This window comes from Protopterus annectens, chromosome 16.part0, assembly GCF_019279795.1.
Source record: "Protopterus annectens isolate FY-2018-M chromosome 16.part0, PAN1.0, whole genome shotgun sequence".
In the NCBI taxonomy this organism is placed as follows: domain Eukaryota; kingdom Metazoa; phylum Chordata; order Ceratodontiformes; family Protopteridae; genus Protopterus; species Protopterus annectens.
Genome location: NC_056750.1, coordinates 804,214,302 through 804,229,851, shown reverse-complemented (window position 1 = coordinate 804,229,851; position 15,550 = coordinate 804,214,302). Strand labels below are relative to the sequence as shown.

At 42.2% G+C, this 15,550-nt stretch overlaps 1 protein-coding gene across 1 annotated transcript in view; it reads left to right on the top strand.

Moving 5' to 3' along the window:
• The window catches only part of FKBP15 (FKBP prolyl isomerase family member 15), a 1,242,294-nt gene that overhangs the window by 549,601 nt on the left and 677,143 nt on the right, over positions 1 to 15,550 (top strand). Inside the window, exons 12-13 of the mRNA XM_044057970.1 lie at positions 8,781 to 8,900; positions 9,355 to 9,457. Of these exons, the coding sequence (XP_043913905.1) occupies positions 8,781 to 8,900; positions 9,355 to 9,457 (223 nt within the window). The remainder of the gene's footprint in view (positions 1 to 8,780; positions 8,901 to 9,354; positions 9,458 to 15,550) is intronic.

The window sequence follows — 15,550 nt, the reverse complement described above, 5'->3', positions numbered from 1 at the left end:
CTCTGGCAGAAGGTATTGAGTGTAAAGAGTTGCAGGATTTAGTTCATGTGTCTGAACAGGTGGGTAAGCATTCCTTGCAGTGTGGTTTTGATGCTGTGCAGGCCTCCTCGAGGGTGGCTGCCACTGGTTCTGTTCTTCGTGAGGCACGCCTGGTTGAGGGATCAGAATTTAGCTGAGCATGTTAAAACAAGGATTTTGGATGCTCCTTTACAGTCTGATGTGTTGTTTGGTTCGCCTGTGGAAGCAGTTTTAAAGAAAATGGAGGACAAGGCTAAGTCTATGCAAACTGTTAAGGATTTTTGCAGGTGCAGCCTCCAAGTTTAGTAGAAATTGGCCTACTAAGGGATGGACATATCCTGCTTATGATTCCCAGTCTAGGGGTAGGTCTAGACGTGGTAGGGGCAGAGCTCAAGGTTCTTTTAGGCCTAGAACAGGGAGTTCACCTGCTCAGACTTCTGGTGAGGGCAGGGTCAGTCCTTCGTAAACAGACCCAATGACCTACCTTTTCAGCTGCCAGTACATTCTCGCCTGGCAGCACCTTTGGGAGGAAGGCTGGCTCTTTTCAAAGAAAATTGGGATTTAATTACCCAAGACAGATGGGTTTTGGATATCATTCACCACGGTTACAGGTTTTATTTCCATACCTTGCCTCCTTTCAAAGGCATGCCAGACATTCCTCCTCTACAAAGAAAGGAGGCTCACAAGCAAATTTCTCTGTTACTCCAAATAGGGGCCATTCAGCCAGTTCCTGTGCCAGAAAGGGGCCTGGGATTTTATTCTCGCCTGTTCCTAGTACCGAAGAAGGGGAACACGTGGAGACCAATTTTGGATTTATCTATCCTCAACACTTATCTGGACATTCCCAAGTTCAAAATGTTGACGTTACAACAGCTTTTACCTCTGCTGGGCAAAGATCACTGGATGGTAACTTTAGATCTAAAGGAAGCTTACCTTCATGTGCCTATCAGACTAAGTTGCAGGAAGTATCTGCGTTTTCGAGCTGGAAATTCTCATTATCAGTTCTCTGCATTGCCCTTTGGCTTATCTACTGCCCAGAGTATTCACAAAGGTTCTGGCTCCAGTGATAGCTTACTTCAGGCTAAAAGGAATTCAAATCTATCCTTACTTGGACGACTGCCTGATTCTGGCTCAAGAAAAGGAAGACCTGTTACAGCATTTGGAATTTGTGATAGCAGTGCTAAGATGCCTAGGGTATTCTGTGAACGAAATAAAGTCCAGTCTAGTACCCTCTCAAGACATGTGCTTTCTGGGTGTGAGACTGAATACAGCAGCCCAGATGGCCTTTTTAACCCCGGACAACAAAAGAATCTTTCCAGTTACTTCCATCAACTATCTCTTCAGTCCGGGCTGACTGCAAGGACAGTCCTTCAAGCCTTAGGGTTCATGGCATCTTGTATTCTGGTGCTTCCCAATGCCAAACTGCATATGAGGAAGCTGCAATGGTATCTCAAAAATGTATGGACACAGCACTGCCAGGATTTGGACACTGTCATTCAAATAATACCTTGCATTCAAAAGGAATTTTTATGGTGGGCTCAGGAATGTCACCTAAACAAGGGACTCTCTGTGACCCGGCCAGAGGCGAGTCAGATTCTAACGACAGATGCCTCAGACATTGCTTGCGGAGCTCATCTAAATGGAAAGTGGATACAAGACAAGTGGCCTGCCAGACTACAGCATCTACATATCAACATGAAAGAGATGTTAGCAGTCCAGTTTGCATTAATGGCTTTCAAGGAGTTACTTCTTCCAGGACAGGTGATGATTCTAACAGACAACACAACTGTCATGTGGTACATCAACAAACAAGGGGGAACACATTCTTACCCGTTGTGCAGGCAAGCAATGATTTTATGGGAGACTGCTCAGCTTGCATCTAACTCTTCAGCCAAGGTTTCTGCCCGGAGCACAGAACTCCTTAGCAGATGTGTTAAGCAGACAAATCATGGATCCCCACGAGTGGAAACTGGATCTTCATGTATTTCGAAAATTGACAGTGTCATGGGGAACTCCAGACATAGATCTGTTCGCTTCTCCACTAAACCACCAGCTGCCAAAGTTTTGCACAAAGAGTTTTCATCACACAGCTTGGAAAGTGGATGCTCTTTCTTTCAGTTGGAAAAATCTTCATGTGTATGCCTTTCCACCTCTGCCTCTTCTCCCAAAGGTGCTCCTAAGGGTCAGACAAGACAAGCCAAGGATGATTTTAATAGCTCCAGATTGGCCTCGGCAACACTGGTACCCATTACTGAGGAGTCTGGTAAGGAAGCCTCCATGGCCTTTACCTTTGATTCCACACCTGTTGTCTCAGAAAGAAGGTCACCTGCTCAATGTCAAGCTTCACTCTCTTCATCTAACAGCCTGGCATATTCTGTTTTGAAACACAGCAGGTCTCAACTTCCTCAACAAGTTTTAAATGTGATTATGGAAGCCAGAAGACCTAGTACAAGGAAAGTGTACAGACAAATGGAAGAGATTTTTATTTTGGAGTGCAGCAAACAATTTGGAGATTTCTGAGCCTAATTTGAGTGTGGCTCTTCAATATCTTACTGAGTTATTGGACAAAGGTTTGTCTTTCTCTTCCATTAAGATTCATGCTGCAGCAATTTCAGCTCACTATGATTGTGACCCACCATTGTTTTCATCCTTTGTTCAAGCAATTTCTTAGAGGGGCAAAGAATATAAGACCCCCAATAGAGCTCCTACTCCTGCTTGGGATCTCAATTTTGTGTTGGAGAAACTTACTCTACAACCTTTTGAGCCTGCGGCTGCTGCTGAATTGAAATACTTGTCATGGAAGACTGCTTTTTTGTTGGCCATTACTTCTGCAAGAAGGGTTTCTGAATTGCAGGCCCTTATGGCGGTAGAGCCTTTTTTGATTTTTCATAAGGATAGGGTATCATTACGTACTAATCCTTCCTTTATGCCTAAGGTGGTTTCTAGTGTGGCTTTAAACCAAACTATTCATTTGCCTACTTTTTATGCAGATCCCCAAAATAAAGGGGAAAAGATTTTGCACACTTTAGATGTACACAGGCAGTTGCGTTATTATTTAAGCAGGACTAAGGATTTTAGGCAGTCTCAGCAGTTGTTTGTTTCTTTTGCTTTGAGTTCTCAGGGCAAGCCTGTGTCAAAACAAACTATTTCTAAGTGGATTGGGTTTTGCATTGCATTTTGTTATTCCCATCATGGCAAGGAGATTCCGCTGGAATTAGCCCTCATTCCACTAGCGCTACTGCCACTTCAACTGCATTTCTAAGCGGCGTGGCAACTAAGGATATTTTGGAGGCAGCTACTTGGAGTTCAGTGCATACTTTCTCTAAGCATTACCACCTTCCTCTCTACTCTAAATCTAGGGCTGGTTTTGCCACAGCAATTTTGCAGGGCATGTTGTCAGCTCCTGCTTCCTTATGATTTGCCAGCCTCCCTTACCTCTGCTTTGGGATTCTACCCAATAGTTAGGACTGGAGCAATGTGGAATGAAGAACATAGTACAGTTTTGTACCTACCATAAATGTAGATGTTCGAGGATCCACATTGCTGCAGTCCAATTTACCCTCCCTCCTTCCCCTCTGTGTTTAGGGGTGGTTGTGTAGGTGAGGTTATACTCTGGTGATTTTGTATATATTGTACATAGTTTTGGTGTAGGATTGTTTGGAGTTTTTGGTTTTGGCCTTGTTTTTTTAGGGTCTTCTGACATCTGGGGCAAGAAAAGACTGAGGATATGACGTCGGTCATGCGCATTAGTACCCTGACGTACTGACGTCAGTCTAATGCGCCTTGACCGACGTCAGCCATATACTTTGGTATTCGGGCCGACTGGGACAGCGGACTACCCCCAATAGTTAGGACTGCAGCAATGTGGATCCTCGAACATCTACATTTATGGTAGGTACAAAACTGTACTTTTCTTTTACTAGTCAAAACTTGAATTTTACTCTAAAATAGTTTGTGACACTTTTTTTTTCTTGGATTCTACTTTCAGACTGAATAAGTTCATCAGTGTGCAGCTGTCTTGGAAAGCCTTGAAATATCTGGTAATTAAGAAACCATATGTATGATGCATGAAAAAGCCATTGTGGTGCAGCGGTAGCGTTGTTGCCTCACAGCAAGAGGTTCTTCCATTCGATTCTCTGCTGGATCGCCTTCTGTGTGGAGTCTGTATGTCCTCCCCGCAGTCGAGTGGCGTTCGAAAGACATGCGTAGAATGGGCGTGCCTTCGTTGAAGGTCGGGCGTCGAGCTGGCACCTCGGCACCGTAAAAATCTACTGCCAGTCATTAGCGGACTGGAGTTCTACTGTCGCGACCCCTAACTGGGAAAAGCCGAAAGAAGAACAGTCACTGTGTAATTTGTGAGGTTAATAAAAGTGTAAAAAATTAAATTCCTTTCATAAAAAGTTAGTGCAGCCCCTGTGAAAGGTGTCCTGCTCACCCTACTTGAGTACGGTTTACCTTTGTTTGCACACTTCTTTAACAAAAATATGTAGACTGTGCAGACCTTATCTAATACAATGTTTCATCAATTCCCCTTGTCTTTTATACCATTACTTTTCTTTATCGAGTGCAGTCTGCCATTACAAGTCAGATCCAACGTGCTTCTGCACTTCCATCTCTTTAAATTACTCCACAAAGATGCTCCTTCTCGACTTGCAATGAAACTGATCATTAGCATATCCACCTGCATCCTTAGAAGTCATGGTACATACAGTAGGTCTTAAACTCCAAACTCCATCTACTAAATCCATTTTTCTGTCACTAGTTTCACTGTACTTGCCCCAAAACTGTGGCAATCCTTTCCTCTTTATCTCATAGAGCATGCTAATTTCAGGCACCAGCTGGAACACTGAGTAATACAAATGCAAATACCAGAATGGAGGGCATATCGTATAATAAATACTGCAGTGTACAGTGTTAATTTTACCCGCATGTCATCCTAATTATACCACTGCTGTACCTGTTACCACATTGTGTCTGATTCCTGTAAATATGTACGTAGCTTCTCTTTCCCATTGCTGCCTGTTGTCTTACAACATTACTTTTCTCGGTTCCTCTGTCTCATTGGACACGTTGTCTTTACCATTACTTATCTCTTGCGTTGTCCTCTAAGTGTGTATTACCTCTCACTATTTTTCTTTCTACTTCTCTGATTCTACTTTTTTGTTTTTAAAATGTACACTTCAGCATGTTGCTAAATGTGAACATAGTATGTCTATTATTTTGTGGTCAGTCTACATGACATTTGTTTTCCACTTTTAGTTGTATTTGTTCCATTTTTGTTAATGCTTTGAATGTAGCCTGGTCTGAACCTGCAAGGTGGCCATGCTGTGATCAGTCCTCTGTCCCAGTAATTAAAATGCAACTGTTTGACCAGTAAAGTCCATCGGTGAAGTCCATCCAGGACAGAAAATGAATTTGTTATTAGGGCCTTACGTAAATCTGTACTGTACTTCTTTCATGCTCTCTCCTTCAAAGGAGAACTAGCAATGTTTGTGGGTCAACAGGTAACCCACTCATCTGCGGTACAGGAAGTCCAGAAGGTGATGGTTTCTATTCTTGCTCAAGGTGATTGCATTACTGACAGTGCACTGCAGAATTAAGGGGGGGATGTTGCACTCGAGTGTGATGTTGTTTGGATGAGATGGTAAACCAAAGTTCCATATGCCTGTGTCAGTGATAGCTCAGGTGTATGTAAAAGATCCCATGGCATCTATCAAAAAGAGTAGGGGAATTTCTCCAATGCCCTTGCCAAATTTACTGTAGTACGTAGTATAAATACCACCTCGGGTCTGTTCTGAAAGAGGCCTGTAGGCTAGTAACTGTGTAAGAATCCAGATCCCAACCCTGACATTAGAAAACATTTAGAGGATTGAAGCTAGTGCCTGCTAATGCTTTAGTAAAAAATTCATTTGTATCCTGAGAGGATGGGAAAGAGTATAAACAACTTGAAGCATCAGAGGCATTAACTACCAAAACACCTGCACTAATTCCAGAGACATTTTAAAACAGAATATATGTGAAGTGGTACTGGATGCTGTCATAAAACAATACCTTTTGAAACTTTTGCAGACAGCCCTTACAGTACGAAAGCAGGCTGCCATATGTTAATATGATGATACTGATGCTTACCTTGGTGCGCCAGTAATCAGAGGTAACCCATGGTAAGGGATACAGTCCCTGCCGGTGAATGTTAAAGTACAGCTGTTTAATGCTTCAGTAAACAAAGATGTACTTTTCTGACCTCTGTCACAGGAAGTATTTAAATGGTTAGAGGAGAGAGTCTGAATGATACTGTTAGTATTAAACTTTGAAATGCAAGTACCTTAAGTAAGATATTTGAAAAAAAAGAGCTTAAACAAGTTCATGGATTGGCTGGTAGACATCAAATGACCTGTTTTTAAAGCTTGTTCAAAGTGGTTGTTTTACTTGTTCTTATATTCTGATTAGTAAAAGCTACTAGAAAAATCTAGCCACGCTAGAGTTTTCACTGTATGATAAACCTCCAGTATTAGAGGCTTGTGGGATATAAACAAATAACCCTTTAAGGATATCAAGTGTTTCAGCTATATGGCTTCTGAATGTCCATGACTTCATAAAGACTTAAAAAGTAAAAAAAGATGCATTTAGGCCAATGTCTTGCATTCTGAAGAATTCTTAGCACTCTGAAAGAGATAAATACAACTAATTGTAGTCATGTGACTAAGTGTTTTGGCTTTATTTGTGCAGAGTTATCCATGTCTAATCCTGAATTTGATGTCCATCAGCATAGTCTGCCATAAAAATCAACTCCCAGATATTTTAAGTAGACTTCATGGTCGGCTTTTCTACTTCTTAGGTTGTGAACATAAGTAAATAATCCCTTTCAAGTGTGTAAGGTCTGGCACTGATCTTTTTTTTTTTCAGTTTTAATGCAAATAGCTGTAAACTTATGAGAAGCTATAGTGTACCTTCAGTGGAGTAAAACTGGTTCCAGGATCATTTTCAGCCAACACTTGAGCCATTATGGCAAAAGCAGGTGCAGTTTAACACTGAAATAACACAATAATAAAAATGCAGATAAATCAGGAAATGTCAAATTATTGATCTAATAAAGATAACAGCATTATAAAACAGACTTCATTGTTGCAGTGGGTTATGTAGGTGCTACAGCTGGTGTTACAAAGCATAAAGTAATCACTATCTAGCACATTTTTTTTTTTTTTAGATCAAGCATCAGCTGAGCTTTAGGGTCCATCCGCTGGAAGTAGATTAGATGGTGACAGGCTTGCTCCTAGCTGAAATTGCTGTAAAAGATGTACTGATTATTTGCCTTTAATCAACAGAGGAGAGAATGTAAGGGTTTACCCAAGAGCTGTTGACTGTCTTCTTTTTGGCACATCGTCTACTGAAAATTTAATTTAAAAAATGTGATCCAAAAAAACTACAAAACAGAAGAAAATCTTTCTGCAGGGAGGGCAGTCCCCCACACCCGAAATTATGTATACCAGCTTCATGGTTGCACCACAGTGGGGAAAAGAGAGAAGAAAAACTAAAAAGCGTACCACAGCCTTGCAGAGTACAACGCATTGCAAAAAAACTTTGCATAAAGTTTTTGCAGTGAACAGTCATGCAAAAATCCAGAGATGACTGATAAGATAGCTGAATGTAAGTTGTAAATGTTTAAAAAAAGTTGAATGCAAGTTGTAAATGGTAAAAACAAAAAAAAACATAGTTCTCTGTTTTGAATGAAGGTTGTCAGTTCATGACGGAGCATTTTGTAGTTAGTGTAGCGTATTTAGTGATAATGTTTTAGGATGTTCGATTAAGCTGCAAGGTGGCTAAATACTTGTTTTAGAAGGCTATAGTGTCGCATTCACAGACTGGATAAATTTAACTCTTTTTCAAAGGCATGGCACCTGTAGCAGTCAGGAACATTGACTACTGTTCCCCTGCAAAGAGTTACTTTGTTTTGTTTTGGTGACTGTCCAAAACATTGGGATTGTTAAATGTACACACACAAAGTTTTCATTTTATTAAAACACGTGACATTATGTGCTAGGACATACTAATTGTACAGTAAAAGTCGCAAGGAAAACGTGGTGTCTTAACTGTTTGTGTTGTATCAGCTGCATTTTATTATTTGAACATTTTAAACTTAAGTTATTGATGTGTAGTGAGTGTCTGGTAAAGGTTTAAAGACCCCATTTTTCTGATAAGAAAATTGTTATTGTTTTACTCTCCTCCTACATTCATTTAGTTTAAATGTATTTTATTTTACATGTTTTATGGTGTGCACAGTGGAGTACAAGTAGACTTTTCAGCAGTTGCTTTACTTTTCCTTCTGGCACTTTTTAGCCACACAACCTTGCAGCTTTTCAATACCACTTAACAGTATAGCTGCCAGATACACTCGCTTCTGTTTGCAGTGCTGTACCAACAGGCCTAAAATCAGTGAAGTTAATGCAATGTTTTTGTAACTGTATTAAGGAAAGAAAAATATGGCTATGTTGTCGCAATCCATTTTCAGAAAACCATATTTTCTCTTAGTACCAATTACAAAGTGGGCTCATGCCCCTTTATTATACAGCCGCTTGCCTTGGTAAGTTTTAAATGCTGCTTTGTCATACTGATCAGCAAGTTAGCCCAGCAGAGCTAATTAACTCAAATCCTCTGGATCCTATGGTAATAGCTACAAATTTGTACAACTCCCTGTGCAAATGTATTTTCTCTGGTGTAGCTGCTTTATTGTATTCTTTTCTCATGTCCTGTACCTTCTAATTCAGAATCCTGATGCAGCAAAGGCAAAACTGATCTCTCGAATGGCAAAGATGGGACAGCCTATGTTACCATTCATCACAGGACAGGTTACTGCTCAACCAGACTCAAGCGATTCAGAAATGGAGGTGGGTTCATTGCTTTATTATTTCTGACCTTATTCACTTAACAAAGGACCTCTCAGTTTTCTGCATCCAAGGGGCTGCAAGGGTTTTTAATTCAAAATGTCCACATAAAATCATTGGTTTCATGAGAACTATCATTTTGGCATATTGGAGTTTTTTTTAATCAAGATGCCTTTTGCAGGTTCTTTATGATGCAATAGGTGGACTAATTTTATTGTCTGGCAGTTTTAGAATTTAGTCAGTGGCATTATTTCTGTATTGTCTGTTGCAGAGTGCTAAAGCTATTGCAGTGTTTCAAAGTATAGCTCATTAAATTGATATATTCCCTGTATTCTGCCAATATGAAGTCCTTTGATTACCTAATATGTGGCACTCTATAGGAAAATTGCATGTCAGTACAGACTTTATTCTGTGCATTGCCAGTAGAGAAATGTTGATTTCTGTTGATGTCTTTTAGGATCCCACTGCTTCCCGAGGAGTGTCCCATCCTGCAGCCCCACCCACTGTTCGTCCTCAGCCACACCCAGTGCAGATGATGCCTTCTCAAATGCCAACACATGGTAAACTTTGCTTTACAGTACTACAGTACTTTACAGTACTACATTTAAAAAAATGAATACAATCTAAACATAGCTGTAGCTCATATGTTAAAATCCAATTCTGTATGCATTTGCTGGAATTTGTTGCCACCTGTGTACAGAGGTTAAATGTACCTCTGGTTTAGATGCTGTATTTAGTCTTTGATGATCAAATGTTTGTATTAACAGAAGCTTAAATGTAGAGTGTGTGTATAGTGTTGAGGGGATGTGCAGATTACTAAAGTACTTGGTTTATTAGTTTGACCATGGGCATTTGTGGCTTGATAGCTGCGTGGAGTTTGCTTTCCTAGTGGACACGTGGGAAGATACTGTTGTAAGAGCAAGATCTAGGCCACTACAGACTATGGTGATGTTGTTGCTGCAGGGAGATGTCTGCTTGTGCTGTGACAGTTTTACCCTTCAGAAGCGGGTGGAGAAAACACATTAGTTTGACCACAACTGGGTATCTGATGTAAAAGCCAGCTCCATGAAGGGAGATGTTAGCCTGTCCAAGCCTTTAGATTACCCAAGGTCGACTTGAATCCCAAATCCTGCAGAAAAGATTGCTGGAGAAGGATTGGAGTAAGTTGCCTTAGTAGGCTTATACTTCCTGAATGGGGGACCTGGGGGGGGGTTATTACTACACTCTTATACAGACCTGATCCTAGCCACAGAATGCTTCCACTCTAGTGAAGATCTGTAATTGTGCAAAAGTGCACACTTGCTTTAACTTTGCATAGTACTACATTGTACCTTAATTGCTGGCCAGCAGGTAAGAAGGGATTTATAAGCTTCAAGTAAGTACTGAACCTTGCTGAATGATGATTGCAGCCTGTTGCTTCTGACATATTCCATTGTCAGGTGCTGGTAAAAATGATTTCCCCAGTAGAAGACAATGTGTCAGTAGTCCTAAGGTCCAAAACTGGAAGTATTACCTCCCTTAGCACTGATGAGCTCCACATCCTCCTATCCACTATCCTTCTGCCTGACAGGATGGAGAACTGTGTTGCTGACTAAGGAGGGAGGCGCAAAGCCTTTGAGTCTTCCAACCATCTATGCCTTGCTAGTACCCTCCCTCAGGCTGCACCTCCTTTCTCTGGGAGGGCCATACCAGTCAAATCTGGAGTAAATTTGTGAATGCCCGTCCACTTCATCTAGTTTTTGTTTAAAGGAAGATAGCAAGTCCACTATTAACATTTAGGGGAAGATGGCAAGTTCCCTGTTAACATGTAGGGAAAGGTAGCATGTCCCCTGTTAACATGTAGGGGAAGATAGCAAGTCCCCTGTTAACATGTAGAGGAAGTTAGCAAGTCCACTGTTAACATGTAGGGGAAGGTAGCAAGTCCACTATTAACATGTAGGGAAAGGTAGCAAGTCTCCTGTTAACATGTAGGGAAAGGTAGCAAGTCGCAGTGTTAGCATGTAGGGGAAGATAGCAAGTCCACTGCTAACATGTAGGGAAAGGTGGCAAGTCCACTGCTAACATGTAGGGAAAGGTAGCAAGTCTCCCTGTTAACATGTAGGGGAAGATAGCAAGTTCCCTGTTAACATGTAGGGAAAGGTAGCAAGTCATGGTGTTAACATGTAGGGGAAAATAGCAAGTCCACTGTTAACATGTAGGAAAAGGTAGCACGTCCCCTGTTAACATGTAGGGAAAATAGCACGTCCCCTGCTAACATGTAGCGGAAGATAGCACTTCCCCTGTTAATATGTTGAGGAAGATAGCATGTAGGAAAAGGTAGCAAGTGCCCTGTTAATATGTAGGGGAAGATAGCAAATCCCCTGTTAACATGTAGGGGAAGGTAGCAAATCCCCTGTTAACATGTAGGGAAAGGTAGCAATTCCATTGCTAACATGTAGGGAAAGGTAGCAAGTTCCCTGTTAACATGTAGGGAAATGTAGCAAGTCCACTGTTAACATGTAGGCAAATGTAGCAAGTCCCCCCTTAACATGTAGGGGAAGATATCAAGTCCCCTGTTAGTATGTAGGGGAAGATATCAAGTCCCCTGTTATTATGTAGGGGAAGATATCAAGTCCCCTGTTAGCATGTAGGGGAATATATAAAGTTCCCTGTTAATATGTAGGGGTAGATAGCAAGTCCACTGTTAATGTGTAGGGGAAGATAGCAAGTCCTATGTTAACATGTAGGAAAAGGTACCAAGTCCCCTGTTAACATGTAGAGGAAGATAGCAACTCCCTGTTAACATGTAGGAAAAGGTAGCAAGTTCACTGTTAACATGTAGGGGAAGATAGCAAGTCCACTGTTAGCATGTAGGAAAAGGTAGCAAGTCCCCTGTTAACATGTAGGGGAAGATAGCAAGTCCCCTGTTAACATGTAGGGGAAGGTAGCAAGTCCCCTGTTAACATGTAGAGGAAGGTAGCAAGTCCCCTATTAACATGTAGGGGAAGGTAGCAAGTCCCCTATTAACATGTAGGGGAAGGTAGCAAGTCCCCTGTTAACATGTAGGGGAAGGTAGCAAGTCCCCTGTTAACATGTAGGGGAAGGTAGCAAGTCCCCTGTTAACGTGTAGGAAAAGGTAGCAAGTCGCAGTGTTAACATGTAGGTGAAGATAGCAATTTCATAGTTAACATGTAGGAATAGGTAGTAAGTCCCCTGTTAACATGTAGGGGAAGATAGGAAGTCCACTGTTAACATGTAGAGGAAGGTAGCAAATCGCAGTGTTAACATGTAGGGGAAGATTGCAAGTCCCCTGTTAACATGTAGGGGAAGATTGCAAGTCCCCTGTTAACATGTAGGGGAAGATAGGAAGTCCACTGTTAACATGTAGGGGAAGGTAGCAAGTCGCAGTGTTAACATGTAGGGGAAGATAGCAAGTTCCCTGTTAACATGTAGGGAAAGGTAGCAAGTCATGGTGTTAACATGTAGGGGAACATAGCAAGTCCACTGTTAACATGTAGGGAAAGGTAGCACTTCCCCTGTTAACAAGTAGGGGAAAATAGCACGTCCCCTGCTAACATGTAGCGGAAGATAGCACGTCCCCTGTTAATATGTAGAGGAAGATAACATGTAGGAAAAGGTAGCAAGTCCCCTGTTAACATGTAGGGGAAGATAGCAAATGCCCTGTTAACATGTAGGGGAAGGTAGCAAATCCCCTGTTAATATGTAGGGAAAGGTAGCAAGTCCATTGCTAACATGTAGGGAAAGGTAGCAAGTTCCCTGTTAACATGTAGGGAAATGTAGCAAGTCCACTGTTAACATGTAGGCAAAGGTAGCAAGTCCCCCCTTAACATGTAGGGGAAGATAGCAAGTCCCCTGTTAGTATGTAGGGGAAGATATCAAGTCCCCTGTTAGCATGTAGGGGAATATATAAAGTTCCCTGTTAATATGTAGGGGTAGATAGCAAGTCCACTGTTAATGTGTAGGGGAAGATAGCAAGTCCTATGTTAACATGTAGGAAAAGGTACTAAGTCCCCTGTTAACATGTAGAGGAAGATAGCAACTCCCTGTTAACATGTAGGAAAAGGTAGCAAGTTCACTGTTAACATGTAGGGGAAGATAGCAAGTCCACTGTTAACATGTAGGAAAAGGTAGCAAGTCCCCTGTTAACATGTAGGGGAAGATAGCAAGTCCCCTGTTAACATGTAGGGGAAGGTAGCAAGTCCCTGTTAACATGTAGAGGAAGATAGCAAGTCCCCTATTAACATGTAGGGGAAGGTAGCAAGTCCCCTATTAACATGTAGGGGAAGGTAGCAAGTCCCCTATTAACATGTAGGGGAAGGTAGCAAGTCCCCTATTAACATGTAGGGGAAGGTAGCAAGTCCCCTGTTAACATGTAGGGGAAGGTAGCAAGTCCCCTGTTAACATGTAGGGGAAGGTAGCAAGTCCCCTGTTAGCGTGTAGGGGAAGGTAGCAAGTCCCCTGTTAACGTGTAGGAAAAGGTAGCAAGTCGCAGTGTTAACATGTAGGTGAAGATAGCAATTTCATAGTTAACATGTAGGAAAAGGTAGTAAGTCCCCTGTTAACATGTAGGGGAAGATAGGAAGTCCAATGTTAACATGTAGGGGAAGGTAGCAAATCGCAGTGTTAACATGTAGGGGAAGATTGCAAGTCCCCTGTTAACATGTAGGGGAAGATAGGAAGTCCACTGTTAACATGTAGGGGAAGGTAGCAAGTCGCAGTGTTAACATGTAGGGGAAGATTGCAAGTCCCCTGTTAACATGTAGGGGAAGATAGCAAGTCCCCTGTTAGCATGTAGGGGAAGAAAGCAAGCCCCCTATTAGCATGTAGGGGAAGATATCAAGTCCCCTGTTAACATGTAGGGAAATGTAGCAAGTCCCCTGTTAACATGTAGGGAAAGGTAGTAAGTCCCCTGTTAACATGTAGGGGAAGATAGCAAGTCCACAGTTAACATGTAGGGGAAGATAGCAAGTCCACAGTTAACATGTAGGGGAAGATAGCAAGTCCACAGTTAACATGTAGGGGAAGATAGCAAGTCCACAGTTAACATGTAGGGGAAGATAGCAAGTCCACAGTTAACATGTAGGGGAAGATAGCAAGTCCACAGTTAACATGTAGGGGAAGATAGCAAGTCCCCTGTCAACATGTAGGGGAAGATAGCAAGTCCCCTGTTAACATGTAGGGGAAGATAGCAAGTCCCCTGTTAACATGTAGGGGAAGATAGCAAGTCCCCTGTTAACATGTAGGGGAAGATAGCAAGTCCCCTGTTAACATGTAGGGGAAGATAGCAAGTCCCCTGTTAACATGTAGGGAAGATAGCAAGTCCCTGTTAACATGTAGGGAAGATTGCAAGTCCCCTGTTAACATGTAGGGAAGATTGCAAGTCCCCTGTTAACATGTAGGGAAGATTGCAAGTCCCTGTTAACATGTAGGAAGATTGCAAGTCCCTGTTAACATGTAGGGGAAGATTGCAAGTCCCCTGTTAACATGTAGGGGAAGATTGCAAGTCCCCTGTTAACATGTAGGGGAAGATTGCAAGTCCCCTGTTAACATGTAGGGGAAGATTGCAAGTCCCCTGTTAACATGTAGGAAGATTGCAAGTCCCCTGTTAACATGTAGGGAAGATTGCAAGTCCCCTGTTAACATGTAGGGAAGATTGCAAGTCCCTGTTAACATGTAGGGGAAGATTGCAAGTCCCTGTTAACATGTAGGGAAGATTGCAAGTCCCTGTTAACATGTAGGGAAGATTGCAAGTCCCCTGTTAACATGTAGGGGAAGATTGCAAGTCCCCTGTTAACATGTAGGGGAAGATTGCAAGTCCCTGTTAACATGTAGGGAAGATTGCAAGTCCCCTGTTAACATGTAGGGAAGATTGCAAGTCCCCTGTTAACATGTAGGGGAAGATTGCAAGTCCCCTGTTAACATGTAGGGGAAGATTGCAAGTCCCCTGTTAACATGTAGGGGAAGATTGCAAGTCCCCTGTTAACATGTAGGGAAGATTGCAAGTCCCCTGTTAACATGTAGGGAAGATTGCAAGTCCCCTGTTAACATGTAGGGGAAGATTGCAAGTCCCCTGTTAACATGTAGGGAAGATTGCAAGTCCCCTGTTAACATGTAGGGAAGATTGCAAGTCCCCTGTTAACATGTAGGAAGATTGCAAGTCCCCTGTTAACATGTAGGGGAAGATTGCAAGTCCCCTGTTAACATGTAGGGAAGATTGCAAGTCCCTGTTAACATGTAGGGGAAGATTGCAAGTCCCTGTTAACATGTAGGGAAGATTGCAAGTCCCCTGTTAACATGTAGGGAAGATTGCAAGTCCCCTGTTAACATGTAGGGGAAGATTGCAAGTCCCCTGTTAACATGTAGGGGAAGATTGCAAGTCCCCTGTTAACATGTAGGGGAAGATTGCAAGTCCCCTGTTAACATGTAGGGGAAGATTGCAAGTCCCCTGTTAACATGTAGGGGAAGATTGCAAGTCCCCTGTCAACATGTAGGGGAAGATTGCAAGTCCCCTGTCAACATGTAGGGGAAGATTGCAAGTCCCCTGTCAACATGTAGGGGAAGATTGCAAGTCCCCTGTCAACATGTAGGGAAGATTGCAAGTCCCCTGTCAACATGTAGGGGAAGATTGCAAGTCCCCTGTCAACATGTAGGGG